Source organism: Odocoileus virginianus, chromosome 9 (assembly GCF_023699985.2).
Source record: "Odocoileus virginianus isolate 20LAN1187 ecotype Illinois chromosome 9, Ovbor_1.2, whole genome shotgun sequence".
Lineage (NCBI taxonomy): Eukaryota > Metazoa > Chordata > Mammalia > Artiodactyla > Cervidae > Odocoileus > Odocoileus virginianus.
Genome location: NC_069682.1, coordinates 55,386,586 through 55,400,966, shown reverse-complemented (window position 1 = coordinate 55,400,966; position 14,381 = coordinate 55,386,586). Strand labels below are relative to the sequence as shown.

General features: G+C 43.6%; 1 protein-coding gene across 1 annotated transcript; it reads right to left on the bottom strand.

The window, feature by feature from the left end:
* SIRPB2 (signal regulatory protein beta 2) lies at positions 1 to 12,342 on the bottom strand. Its single transcript, XM_020905139.2, has 5 exons — positions 12,115 to 12,342; positions 5,786 to 6,151; positions 4,389 to 4,730; positions 3,787 to 3,852; positions 1 to 2,822 (listed from the first exon to the last, which is right to left on the bottom strand). The coding sequence occupies exons 1-5, from the start codon at positions 12,299 to 12,301 to the stop codon at positions 2,725 to 2,727; spliced, it is 1,059 nt and encodes a 352-aa protein (XP_020760798.2). The 5' UTR covers positions 12,302 to 12,342; the 3' UTR covers positions 1 to 2,724.
* Between the last annotated feature and the right edge of the window lie 2,039 nt (positions 12,343 to 14,381).

The window sequence follows — 14,381 nt, the reverse complement described above, 5'->3', positions numbered from 1 at the left end:
TAAACCTTGACAGTTTTTCTTTTTCCTCTTTTTTTTTTTTTTTTGTAATGCTATTATCTGATTTAAGTTTTGATTGCTGAGGCATCCATTCCAAAGAGGCATCCCCTTCAATGTGCTTATTTCTGAACACACTGCCAGTCACAGGGCTAAATAGTCAGGCCATCTTCCCCCACTGAGTTTCCTTTGTTTTAGAGATCTTGGTTGATTTCAATAACTGATCATTTGAGCTACTATTTCTTTTCTTCTTCCTGAGCTTTAAATTCCTGCTCTTAATTTTTATATTTACCAATAAAGAGTGAGCCCACAAATTCATCAACCCCAATGAAACAGAACCCCAGATATTCCCTCTCTGTTTTTCCCTTGTGACCTCACAGTGTGGCCCTAGGAATTCTGTGTAATTTCCAGGTCTTGTAAATAATAAACCTCTAGTTCTTCAAAGATCCCTGGTGGGTACTGCTGAAGGGCATCTTGTGCTCATGATAAGAACTACAAGAGCTGATCCAGCTATAGCACTGGTTATCCGTATGCTGAAACTGGCGCAAAACACTCAGGCTAAATTAGTGTTGGCTTAGTGTTGTTCCACCAACTTTTCTGTTTGTTGTAATGAAAAACATGCAGACTAATCCATTTCCTGATATAATGAAAGTGAAGTCGCTCAGTCATGTCCGACTCTTTGTGACCCCATGGACTGTAACCTACCAGGCTTCTCTGTCCATGGGATTTTCCAGGCAAGAATACTGGAGTGGGTTGCCATTTCCTTCTCCAGGGGATCTTCCCAACCCAGGGATCAAACCCAGGTCTCCCGCATTGTAGGCAGACGCTTTACCCTCTGAGCCACCGGGAAAGCCCCTAGGTGCCAATAAATGTTTGTGTTGAAAGAGAAAACGGAGTTCACATGTACTGAGAGTATGCAGAACACAAAGCTCATAGTGAGCCCTGAGTTGAATTGTTTCTTATACAATGCAGAAGTCTGCGTTATTTTCCTCCATGTTCCAAGAATGGCAATGACTGATTAGTGACCAATGGTGCACAAGGAGGGAGTGGGGGCTTCAGGATTAGAAATCGGGCATGTCTGACTCCAGGGAATGCATGCTTTCCACTATATCAGGGCTTCTCAACTTCTACTGATACTTTGGGCCACATAACTCTTGGCTATGGGGTCTGCCCTGTGCTAAAAGCAGCATCCTTGACCTATACTCATTAGAGGACAACAGTCTCCCCCAAGTTATGACAATCAAAAATGTCTCTAGACATCGCCGCATATCCCCTGGGCAGCAGAGTGTCCTTTTCTTTAGAACTACTACCCTCCACTATGCTGCCCTATTGGAGGCAAAGGTACAAAGGGGTGCATTTTACCTGGGAATGGAACTCAGGTGTGCCACACAGCAAGTAAGAAGCTCTCTCTACACCACAGGGGTAGAGATCGCTGGTCATCTACTGAGCTTTACTCTCTGGCTCTCTAGTAACAGATTTTAGCTAGGTGCACTCTTGCTAGAATAAAGACTACATTTCCAGCCTTCCTTGCAGCTAGGTGTGACCAAGTGACCACATTCCAACCAGTCAGAGGTGATATGGGCAAATTCCTAGCTGTGACCTTGAGGGGAAGTGTCATTCTCCTCTTCCCTGGTCTTTCTGCTTGAGATATGAACCTGGTATCAACAAGATCAAGGAATCCTGGGCCTCAGGGAGTCCCCAGATTGCCTGGCCTGTTTATGCTCAAGTATTAGTAGAGAAGCCAACTTTCTTCTGATTTGAGCTACTTTCTTCTGATTTAAGGGTTTTGTCAAAGTTGCCAAACCTGAATTCTAACTATTATAGCCACCTAAGCCAGCCAGGGTGAAGAAGGAGAAAGAAAAGGAGGAAGAAAGGATAAAGATGGAGGGGCACAGGTGGTCTGGCTGGGCCAGCTCAGAGTCACTCGGGGAAACCTTTCGAGAAGGACTCTCAAGTTGGATCTTGAAGGAAGAGAAAATGTGGGGTGGGGAGCAAGGGGGTGGGCCCACCAAAAGGGGCTGCAACAGGAACAGAGGCCTCAAGGAGAGACCTGGGCAAGACCTTAAAAGACAAGGAGGGTTTGAACAGGCTGAGAAGAGAAAGGAAGGCTGTAGGGAAAGAGCACATTGGTGAAGATGGAGGGATCGGGCTCCCTCACCCCACATCCTCTCACTTTTGCCCCATGTTTTGTAAATAATAATTACTTAACAGCTGAGGTCACTCATAGCACTGCACATGCATGTCAGGAGGTACTCTCTTGGCCACGGGCTACATTTGTTCTCTAAGCATATATACACTCTACCTGAGAAAGCCCTTGGGGCTATGGTACGGCTGCTAACATTATGGCAGTGAGGCTGCGTTAGGGCTTTGTCTGCTAGGTCAGCCGCAAGAGGAGAGAATAAACGTGTCTACAGTTCCTACGGCTCCTCACATCTTCTTCCAGCCTCTTAGCTCACTCCTTGTCAACCCTGGGTTCAGCAAACAGTGAAATACAGTGAGACAAAGGCAAACGGAGGGGAGCCCAGTGCCAAAGAGAGAATTCCACCAGGTGAACAGGAATCAGGATCCTGGAGTTCATCGTGAGGCTTGAAGGCAGCTGGGAGGCAGAGAAATGATCGGGGATTCCTGGGCCCTCTCTTAGAGGACCCACTCTAGGGCGGACCAGTCATTCATGACCCATGCTAAGACGAGCACACCTCTTCTGGGCCTTGGAGTTCTGATGTCTTCTTGTCAAGAGCTTCTCCAACAGATAACCAGGGCCAGCAAGAGTGCAGCCAAGGCCGCAGTTTTCAGTCCCAGGACCGCAAGTGTGAGGACAGACAGGAATCCTGAGGGACACAGAGGATAGCTCAAGAAGGGCCCCGGGTGAGTCCTCAGCAGCCCACAACTCAGTGCCCGTATGGTGAAGCTGAGCCTATAGCCTGTGGGGCCATATCCCTTCTATAGCTGAAGAGATCAAAGACCTCCCTTCCTCCTATTTCAGGCTCAAAGAGCCTTGGCCCAATATCCCACTTGTACCCTTAATCATCTTGACAGCATCCCTGACCTCTGATAAAATAGAAAATGTCTTTCATCATTTGCTGCTCAACTCCTCTGTCCCAGGGCCAGAGCTAAGCACTTCCTAAATGCTTTATATAATCCTCAAACTAATCTTGCAAAGAAGGATAACAATCCAATTTATATAGATGAGGAAACAGACCCAGAGTGGGGGATTGGTTTGCTCAGGGCCACATGTGTCAAAGTAGTGAGGGGACCAAGTGGTCTGGCTCCCAAAGATAGCAGGAACAGGGCCAAGCATCTGGGAAGCTAACTTGGTCACCTCTATTCCAAGTTCACCCCCCAATTATCAAGTGCCCTTGAGGTGATGTGACAGGCACAGTTCTGGGCACTTGCCCCATTGGATCTGTACATAGTCCCGTGAGGTAGGCTCACCAGAGACTCAAAGAGCTAGAAAGGGGCTCAATCCAGGGAGCCTGGCTACAAAGCCATGCTCTCCACCTCTGTTATGCACAGCCCCACCGTGTGTCCTTGCTCTGAATCAGGGGGAGCTCAAGACCTTGCAGCAAGACTGCCCACTGAGCAGTTCACACTGACTGTTGGAAAGTACTTCCTTTGATTGAACTTTACTCTGGTTCTCTGGGTTCTGTTTGGGCAGTTGAGGAGTCGTGGGAACCATCTTTGGGCAGGAGGGCCCTAGAAGTCTGGGGCTGCTCATCTCCCGTGGCCAAGCCCTCTCTGGCCCCACTTACCTGTGGAGGACTGGTTAATGCCACCGAAGGTAGGTATACTCACCTGATGGAAATACCTTGGCTGTACGTTCCTTGGTGAATTCTGACTCCTTGAGAGAAGTGTGATTTGCTGCAAGGAAGAAAAGTGGTCTCACACTCTCCTTTCTTTCTATCCCTCCACTTCCTGAGCCCCTGTGTTAGTAGCTGGGGAGATGAGCCTGTGAGTTTCTGCTTGGGATAGGGACTAGAAGTCAAGCCCAGTAACTATGAAGGACTAGTCAGACCCGGTTGAGCATCTCTGGAATAGGGACAATGTCTGCTCCATTTCTGTATCTGCAGCACCCAGTGTGTGGCTGTCAAAGGCACACATGCATGTTTGTTGAATCATTAAGAGTCTATACAAAGCTCTGTGGAGCCCAGAATGGGGAGAAATCGACTCTGCCTGGGAGAAGGAGAAGACTTCACAGAGGAGGGGCTATTTATGCTGGGCCTTGAAGGATGAGTAGAAATTCTCCACAGAAAAGGAGAAAGCATTCCAGGCAGAGGGAATAGCCTATATAAATGACTTTGGGGCTAAGAAGAGCTAACTTGTTTGTGACACGGTAAAAATTTCCTGGTGGTCCACCTCCCTCTGTCCCCCAACACCTCCTAGACTACCTGTCTCACCTTTGACTCTCAACCTGGTGCCCTGTCCGGATAGGTACTGCCTGTTGAGTTTACTCTGAAACTTTACACAATAGTAAGTTCCTGCATGCTCAATGGAGATGCCATGCAGAAGAATGCTGAAATCATTCTCGGAGGCCTGGACCGCAGTCACATTGGAGTAGGAGATGCCTCTAAAGTTGTAGATGGCCTCCCGGCTCAGACCAGTCCCCCGAAACCACCTGATGGGTCCTGGGGGACCAGCTCCAAGCACTGTGCAATTCAGAAAGACGGTGTCTCCAGTGGTTGCCAACACCAGTTCCTGGGGTTGGATGATCCAGAGGTCTGGCCCTGTGTTCCCAGGACCTAAAGCCAAAGAGAGGACTTTATTGTTCCCTCTCTCCCTCCAGAGTCCACTCATTTCCTCCCTTTCCTTCCCCTGTTTTTTTCACTCAGCTACTCCCTCCCACATTCCCTCATTGTTCAATAGCTGATTTACTCAGTAAAGAAGTTCTCAGTACCTACTATGTGCTGATGCTAGGGGTGGGGAAAAGTAAGCTCAGCAAAACATAAATGCTGTGCCCTAGAGTTCTCAGTCTGGTGGTGGAGGTGGCTCAGAAAATTCTTCTGAAGTTGGAAACCCAGAGGACTGCAGGACCAAAAGAAGCTTGGAAGAAGTCAGAGAAGGCTTTCTGAAATGTTTGCATTAAGATAAAATGAACCCTCCACCTTCATCTCCTACCTGACACACACACAGACACAGATACCCTCCAAGTCAACATTTTACAGAGGTTTCACAAACATCAATTCTTCTATTTCATCACTTGAATATCCCTTGAAATAGGAATTATGTTGCCTATTTCACAAATTAGGCACTTGAAGGATGTAGACCTGGAATGACTAAGTTAAGAACATATTCCTATTGAATAACAGGCCCAGGTCACCACTGGTGGACTTAGAGATGACATGACTGGCTACTTGGGGATTAAATGATCAGCCCCAGTTCTTGAGTCTCCTCTGATAGTGTTCCATACCCAAACTCTTACCGTGGCCTCACGGTGGTTGGGTATACTTCCTTGCCTCTTATCTTTATCCTTAGCCATGTGACTTCCTTTAGCCAATGGGCTGTTTTTCATTAGCAGCAGACACACAAGTAGAAGCTTGAAATGTGCTTAAGGTGTTGGGACTTTCCCTCTTATGCTTCTGCTATCTCCATGAGAAATATGTACTCTGGCCAGTCTGGGCCCTGGAATGAGACATGCAGCCCAGCTGCCTGTAAATGTGTGAGTGAGACGTATGAATTGTTGTGTCACTGAGGTTTTGCAGTCACAGCTTGCAAAGCTGTGGGTAAAGGTGAATGATGCGGGTAAAGAGAGATAGATCAGAGCAGAAGGTTGTGACCTGCAGGGCCTGATACTCACCCTTCACAAGCACGGAGGTGCCTTCATCCAGCGTCTTGCCTGAGTACTCACTTGAGCCATCAGATCTCACACAGTGGTAGGTTCCAACATGTTTCCTGGTGACATTGTGGATGTAGATGGAATAGTCACAATTAAGCGGCTCCAGCATCTTCTGGATCATAGGCATCACCCCGGGGAAGAAGCCATGCTTGAAGCTGTAAATTTCCTGCTGGTTCTGGTTGCTCACCTTGAGCCACTTTATCATGTCATCAGTGCAGGAGCCAACTACTGTACATCTCAGCAGGAGTGTTTCCCCTTCTGCCACCAGCATGGGGCCCTCGGGCTGTAGCACCTGCCACTCACTCCCCTTGCTCTGCTCAGAAAGTCCTGCAACAGAGGAAGAAAGGCCTTGTGCAGGGCTAGAGGAACTTGGAGTCCTAAGAGGCAAACTTAACATAAACTAGCCATTAACTGCTCAAGAACAATTGCTTAGAACCCTCGAGGGGTGTTGTTGGAGAGGGAAGTGAAAGAGGAGGTGAGGCAGCTGGCTGGAGAGAGAGAGAGAGAGAGAGCAGAGCTGTAAAATGGAGAACTTGTAAGTAATAAGCTCATCATGGGGTCATCACCTTTGTGCTCTGAGTTTCCCTTCATCTGTGCTTCCATCAGGCCTTGGGAATAACTCAGTCTCATTCCAGGTCTTAGGTTTGTATCATGGTGTTTCTTAGTTTTCAATGAAGGAGGGGAGTAGAATTGTGGAGCAAACATTCCCTTCTAAGAGGATCTGGAGAAGGGTTGTGAAATTAAAAATTCATTTCCCTCCCATTGTCAGCGAGGTATGTGCCATTAACCATTAAGAACTGCCTCACAGTTGTCACCAAGAGACACCCCATGTTCAGTCCCAGGGATTCTGTTTGTCCTTGGCGTCCTTAGTTCCAGGAAGTTCAGCAATACTCACCCCAAACAGCACTATATGAGTGGTGAGACCTTGTCCTCCCTAATTCTTGCTGGTGCTCATTTCCCTGCCCTCAGTTAGTTTCCTCACACATATGCACTAAATTGTGCCTGCCACTCAGCAGAGCATCGAGAATAATGCCTGTTCCCATCTGTGAAACTGGGAAAACTCCTGATCAGCAGGGTAATGGGTAGCCTACACAGAAGAGAGCACTCTGCCTAGAGAGAAGTGCTCTCTCCCACGAAGCAAACCTGAAAAACAAGGTCCCCAAACAAGAAAATATAATAACATTCTAGAGTGAGGCTTATAACGCATGTGTAAGGTTAAGATAACAATAGAATGATTGGAGTGGGAAGAATGTTAGTATACCATCATAAGTTTCTTATACTATATGTGAAATGGTATGATATCACTTAAGGTAGATGTTGATAAAAAGGTATTAATATATGGTAAATCCTAAAGCAATCACTAAATTACAAAATAAAATCATAGCTAATAAGCCAATAAAAGAGAGAAAATAGCATTATAAAAGTATTATATTACCAAATGAAGACAGAAAAAGAAGCAAAAGGGAACAAGGAATAGGACAGATAAGAAATTAATAGATTTAAACCCAATCATATAAAAAATATTTTAAAGGTAAATGGTCTAAATATTCCCAGAAAAAGTTAGAAACTGTCACATTGGACAAAAAATGTAAGATCCAACTGCATATTGCCTACAATAAATCCATTTTAAATGTAAAGGAGTAAGAATGTTAAAAGGACAACAATGGAAAAAGATATATGATACTAACACTAATCAAAAGAAAGTTGGACTGGCTATATTAATATCCGATAAAGTAGATTTTGGAGCAAAGAATACCTTCAGGAATAAGGAAAACTATTTGACAATGATAAAGAGGTAAAATAATCAAGACGACATAAAACTGCCAAACATTCATGCACCTAATAACAGAACTTCAAAGTATACGAAGAAAACCCAAGAGAACTGCAGAGAGAAACAGACAAACCCACAGTTGCCCTCTGAGATGTCAGTATCCTTATTTCAATAGTTGATATAGATAGAACTATATCAGGCAGATATAGTTAGAACAATGTAACTATAGAACAAACAGGCTGAAAATCAGAAAGAATACAGAAGATTTAAACACTATTAAGGACTTCCCTGGTAGTCCAGTGGTTAAGAATCCACCTTGCAAGGTAGAAGATGCAGGTTAGATCCCTGATCGGGGAACTGAGATCCCACATGCTGTGGAGCAACCAAGCCCTCATACTGAAAGCCTCATACTCCAGAGCCTGGGCGCCACAACTAGAGACCCGTGGGCCACAGCTAAAGAGCCCATGCACAGGAAGAAAAGATCCTGCCCGATGCACGCAGATCCCAGGTGCAGCAACTAAGACCCAACACAGCCAAATAAATTCATATTTTAAAAAACCACCATCAACTTAGTCTGATACTTACAGAAAATTGTATTCCCCAATAGAAGGATAGATAGTTATTTTAAAATGCACAAGGAACATTTAAAAAGATGGAGCATGCTGTGAGTCATAAAAAAGTCTCAATAAATTTAAAAGAATTCAAGTCATTGAAAGTATAAACTTTGACCACAATGGAATTAAATTAGTAGCATCAATAACAGACAGATGCCTGGAAAACTACAGATGTTTAAAAACTAAATAACACATGAGTCAAAGACAAAATAAAAGGGAAATTAGAAAGTATCTTGATCTAAATGAAAACACAACATTAAAATTTGTAACATGCTGCTTAAGCTGGTAGATATTTATAGCATTAAATGCTTATTTAGGAAAGAAGAAATGATTTAGATGAAGGACCTTAGTTTCACCCAAAAAATTAGAAAAAAGGAGCAAATTAAATCAAAACAAAATAAAAGAAAGGAAACCACAAATTTATGAGTGAAAATCAATAGAGTAGAAAACCAAAATCAATAGAGAAAATCAGTGAGAATAAAATCTTCTCAAAGAGCATTAAAATTGATATACCTCTAGTCCTACTAAAAAGGGAAAGAAGGAGGATGTGTGTGAGAGAAAGAGCGCCACAAACAGAAATTAGGAATGAGAGAAGTGACAGCAGTACAGATTTTACAGAGACTAAAAGGATAATCATATATTAAAAGATCAAACCAGTCAATCCTAAAGGAAATTAACTCTGAGTATTCATTGGAAGGACTGATGCTGAAGCTAAAGTTCCAACACTTTGGCCACCTGATATGAAGAGCTGACTCACTGGAAAAGACCCTAAGCTGGGAAAGATTGAAGGCAGGAGGAAAAGGGATGACAGAGGTTGGATGGCGTCACCAACTCAATGGATATGAGTTTGAGCAAAGTCCAAGAGATAGTGAAGGACAGGGAAGCCTGGTGTGCTGCAGTCCACGGTATCGCAAGGAGTTGGACACCACAGTGACTGAAACAAAAGGATAATAAGGCATTATTATGAACAATTTTCATGGCTATGTATATTTGACAACACAAGCACATTTTTTGAAAATACAAACTACGAAAGCTACCTCAAGAAGAGATAAACTTGACAGTCCTATTCTATTTAAAACATTTCATTTATATTAAAAACCTTCCCACAAAGAAAACTCCTAGCCCAGATAGCTTCACTAGTGAGTTCTATCATATTTAGTTCAGTTCAGTTCAGTCGCTCAATCGTGTCCGACTCTTTGCAACCCCATGGACTGCAGCATGCCAGGCCTCCCTGTCCATCACCAACTCCCGGAGTTTACTCAAACTCATGTCCATTGAGTCAGTGATGTCAGCCAACCATTTCATCCTCTGTCATCCCCTTCTCCTCATACCCTCAATCTTTCCCAGCATCAGGGTCTTTTCAAGTGAGTCAGCTCTTCGCATCAGGTGGCCAAAGTATTGGAGTTTCAGCTTCAACATTAGTCCTTCCAGTGAACACCCAGAACTGATCTCTTTTAGGATGGACTGTTTGGATCTCCTTGCAGTCCAAGGGACTCTCAAGAGTCTTCTTCAACACCACAGTTCAAAAGCATCAATTCTATCATATATTTAATTATAATACAAAAATCATGATCGATAAAAGGACAAATTGATAAACTGGAGTTCATAAAAACTAAGAACTCTTAAAAGGAGTTCAAAGACACTTGTGAAGGAAGAAAAGACAAGCCACAGAGTAGGAGAAAATCTTTGCAAAGCATACATCTGATAAAAGGTTGTAGCCAGAATATATAAACTCAGTCATAAGAAATACAGTTTAAAAATGGGAGTTGAACAGATCTTCGTCAACAGAGATGCACAAGAAAGATGTTTAACATCATTATACATCAGGGAAATGCAAATTATAACCACAATGAGATATTACTTTTTAGAATGACTAAAATTGAAGAGGCTGACCATACCAAATATTGGCGAGGATGTGGGGGAAATGTCATTCTCCTACATTGATGATGAAAAGATAAAATGGTAAATCACTTTGGAAAACTTTAAGGCAGTGTCTTTAAAAGTTAAACAATCACTTGCCATATGATCCAGTCATTTTATTCTTAGTATTTTCCCAAGAGAAATGAAAGCATATGTCCACACCAAACTGTGAACAACCCAAATGTCTGTCAATAAGTGAGTGGAGTAACACACTATGGTTTATCCATACAGTAGATAGAAAAGAAATGACTACTGATATGTGCAACAACATGAATGACTCTCAAATAATCACAATGAATAAAAGAAGCCAGGCAAACAAGGGTATGTACTGCATGTTTGTGTATAAATTTCTAGAAAGTGCAAACTAAACTGTAGTGATGGGAGGCAGAGGTGGGAGACAGATAAGCAGTTGCCTGGGGAGGGGGAGGAATGGAAAGGATGCAAGGAAACTTTTATGAATGTTAGGTTCATTCTTCATTTTGATTATCTTTGTGATAAGTTCACAAGTATGAAACATGTCCAATGCCCACAAAACGTGTCAAATTGCACACCTTAAACACATACAGTTTGCTTTATGTTAGTTGTACCTCAATAAAGCTGTTAAAATTCTGTGAAGATGAAGCTTCTGTGTGTTACGAGAAGGGGAGAGCTAACGGAGAAGAGGCAGTGGAGAAGGTGAGGACTCAGAAAGTCTCGTGGTTCTTATCCCAGCTGGGGCAAGTCTGGGAAAGTGAAACAGCAGAGAGGAAACTGGAGCCTGGAATATGGCCCTGTGCCTCTCACCCCTTCTCACTCCCTTTTTCTTGACTCTCCTTCTGTGTTATCACACAGACTTTGGGAAATGTCCGGGGTGCTTTGTCTCTGCCTTGTCTGAAGAGCTGGGCTAGTCCCTTCCCCACAGCTCTGGGATTCCGTCCCATGCATTTTCTATCTGCATGCTCTGGTTTTCATGACTCCTGTCAAGGGGTTCTCTTTTGGAAGTCTGCTAGAAATCACTATTTTCCACAAATATTTTGAATATATTTTACTCTGGTTAGCCTAGATATATGATTTCCTAACCTAGTGCCTAATACCTAAAGGACACTCAAAGTATTTATGAAATGCGTTACTAAGAATTATGACTCATACTTTACTCAAGGAAACCTCTCTTGGGGCTGACCATTCTGGGGGACCCAAGGTGTAATGAACAGAATCTAGATCTCAGTAGGGCCTGGGACCGAGACCCAGATGGGCAGGGGACAGAACGAGCCCGCTGAGAGCCACGCATCTTGTCTGGTTGATCAAAGGGTTCTGGGCTCCGAGTCTGAGCTGTACCTGGAAGCCCCCAAACTCAGGAGCTAAATCAGCCTGATCCTGACTTAGAGGAGACATGGGTATGATAGTAGTAGCCAATAGTTATTAAATCTTTGCATTGTGCCAGGTATTTATAGGTATTATCTCACACAAAGTCATGAGATGGGCCCTAGGATTAGTCTCATTTTTGGAGCCCCACTGACTTACGGATGTTTGATTTGTCTAGTTGCATAGGGCCCAAAGCTTAGAAGGGCCTCATGCTTGCCTTAATGCTCTACTATTGCTGTTTTAAAATTCTTAATATCTTTGGAACAAAGGATCTGCCGTTTCATTTTGCACAGGGCTGGGCAAATTACATAACCGGTCCTGGGCTGAGCCTCACTATTTTTATATTAATATTTAATAACTCACAGCACCCCTAGAGAAAGATCACAAAGAGCGGTTCTTTGTAGATGGGCATACAAGTGTGTGAGCCAAAACATAGTGTTGTGAGCCCAGAGCCTGCGAGTTTGGCTTCCCTGTGCTGCCCTACAAGTTCTGCTTCTCCAGACACTTGGTCTGAGTCCTGCGGGGATCAGAGATATTCTCAGCTTCTCCCTCCCACTCCATCTGGTAGGGGTCAGGCCCCTCCTGGCACCTGTCTCTGGGGTCAGCCAGGGGTGGATCCTCTTCTGTTTCAGAATCCTACTCACCAGAGAGGACAAGGAGCAGTGCCAGCAGCCAGGAGCAGGGAGGTGAGTGAGCCAGGCAGGTCAGGGTGGGCACCAGAGGGGGCACAGGGCACCTCCTGTGGTCACCTAGACTGGCCACCATTCTACTCTCTGATGGATGTTGGAGTCTCTGATGGGGTCCGTATACAAGGCCTTTTCTGCTTCTCATGGCCAGGACTACTTGGGGAAGTATTTTCGCTACAGCAAAACAAAGCTGCTGGTGCAAGAGGAAGAAGGGGACTGGAGGAGTTTCCGGCTTTCACATCTGAACAGTAGTTCCTGTATTCACTCTGTCAAAACCTTAGTGACCTCTCCCAGACCCTGTCCTTGCCATCCTGGGAGGCAGATGAACACGGCTGTCATGGTGTGGCCTCAAGTCAGCCTGACTCTGGATCAAGAGTTGAGTCTGCCTCTAGAGAAGAAGAAATGTCGTATGACATGCCTTACAAGTGGAATCTTGAAAGAAATGACACAGATGAACTTGCAAAACAGAGAGACACAGATTTAGAGAAGAAACTTATGGCAGCTGGGGAGAAGGGATAGTTAGGGAGTTTGGAATGGACGTGTACACATTGCTATATTTAAAACTGATAACCAGCAAGGTCTTACTATACAGCACAGGGAATTCTGTTCAGTGTCATGTAGCAGTCTGGATGGAAGGGTAGTTTGGGGGAGAATGGATACATGTATATGTATGGCTGAGTCCCTTCTCTGTTCAACTGAAACTACCACAACACTGTTAGTTGACTCTACCACAATATAAAATAAAAAGTCTAAAATAAAAACTGAGAATTGGGTCTCCCTGTTCCTGGTTGTGTGACCTTTCAAAGTCACTTGTCATCTTCAAGGCTTTGTTGCCTCATCTGTAAAATAGGGACAGGATCAATTTCTTCCTAAGTGCAGGAATGATATGACATATATGCATGAGGGCCTAGCATAATATAAAGGGCAAACATATTATCCATCATTATTCATGATATGTAGGAAATGAGGAAGTAACATTTGCTTAAGAAGGAATGATTATAAATAAAGACCCCTAGTGGCCTCCTTTTGGCATTGGAGGGTGGGCACAGACTCACTTCCTAATTGTATAATAGTGGGCAACACTCTAAAGCTCCATTTTCTGGGGTCCAAATGTAACATACTCAGATGGTGCAAAAATTTGTGTTTGTGGCATCTTAATTTTCTGTAACTGATCTAAACTTTCTCAAGAACCACCCCCTCCTCCATCATGCCAGTTATTAGGAAGGAAAAATTAAGTTTGCTAACTAATCCCAGGCTTTTCCATGTTCTGATAGCCTCTTTAGCTGTACTGTCTGGATTTAGAGCATGGCTTTACCCAGATCTGGCTGTGTGACTCTAGGACAATCATTGGACACTCCTGATCTGTAAAATTAAAATAAAAATATGGTTGCATTTATGGTGTACAGTAAGCACTGATATGCTGCCATCATTATCTCTTAGGTTAACTCATTCTTTTTTAGGGAAAAAAACTCAAGTTTTCAGTGCTTCCCTTCTTCTTTCCTTCTACAGATGGTCCTGGGTGCAGAGGAAGCTGAAGTGTCTTTCTGGATGGAATGGTGGGGCTTGGGTCTGAGCACTGTCCTGGGGTCTGAGTCTGTTTCAGAGGTGGTATGACCTGCTCCTTGAGCACTTTTCACCTGGGGTCTGTTGAGGTGTGGCTGGTCCTACGTGGCCTTTAGTACCTTTCATGGCACCATCGGTAAATCCCATTACTGCCTCTACATGTTCTCCTGTTGAGGACCCTGATATATTGAAACCTCTTTGAATAGACCACAGGCCTGGAAAATTCCACAAGACTCTCAGGACCTCCATGTCATCTTCATGAATTAGCCACTTATCTATGTGATTTCCTTTCTCAGCTATTTCTTAAGTTTTATTTTAAATTAATTTTTTTTATTTTAGTAGGGAAGGCATTGTGTTGTTTAGCTACTGTTGGGTAACAAACCACACCAAAACTGCTGTGGTTTAAAACAATAACCGTTTATTTAATTTGTGATTCTGTGGGTTGATAATTTCGTCTGGGCTCAGCTCCATACTTCTTCACATCTCAGCTGATTTATTTTCTTCTTTTTTAAATTATGAAAGTATAATAACACATTTACAGGAGACTTGGAAAATACAGAACAAGGTTACATATAGTTCAATCATTACAATTATAATATAATTATTTTTATATAATACAATTGTTTTTTTAAGTAGATAAATTAAGATTTTTAGTTGGAGTT

Coding starts and splice junctions, on each gene's coding strand:
- SIRPB2 (XM_020905139.2), bottom strand. CDS start 12,301: ATGAGAAGCAGAAAAGGCCTTGTATACGGACCCCATCAGAGACTCCAA. Junction 6,152..12,114: donor ACTGCTCCTTGTCCTCTCTG/GTGAGTAGGATT, acceptor CCTCTGTTGCAG/GACTTTCTGAGCAGAGCAAG. Junction 2,823..3,786: donor AGCCAAGGTATTTCCATCAG/GTGAGTATACCT, acceptor TGTGTCCCTCAG/GATTCCTGTCTGTCCTCACA.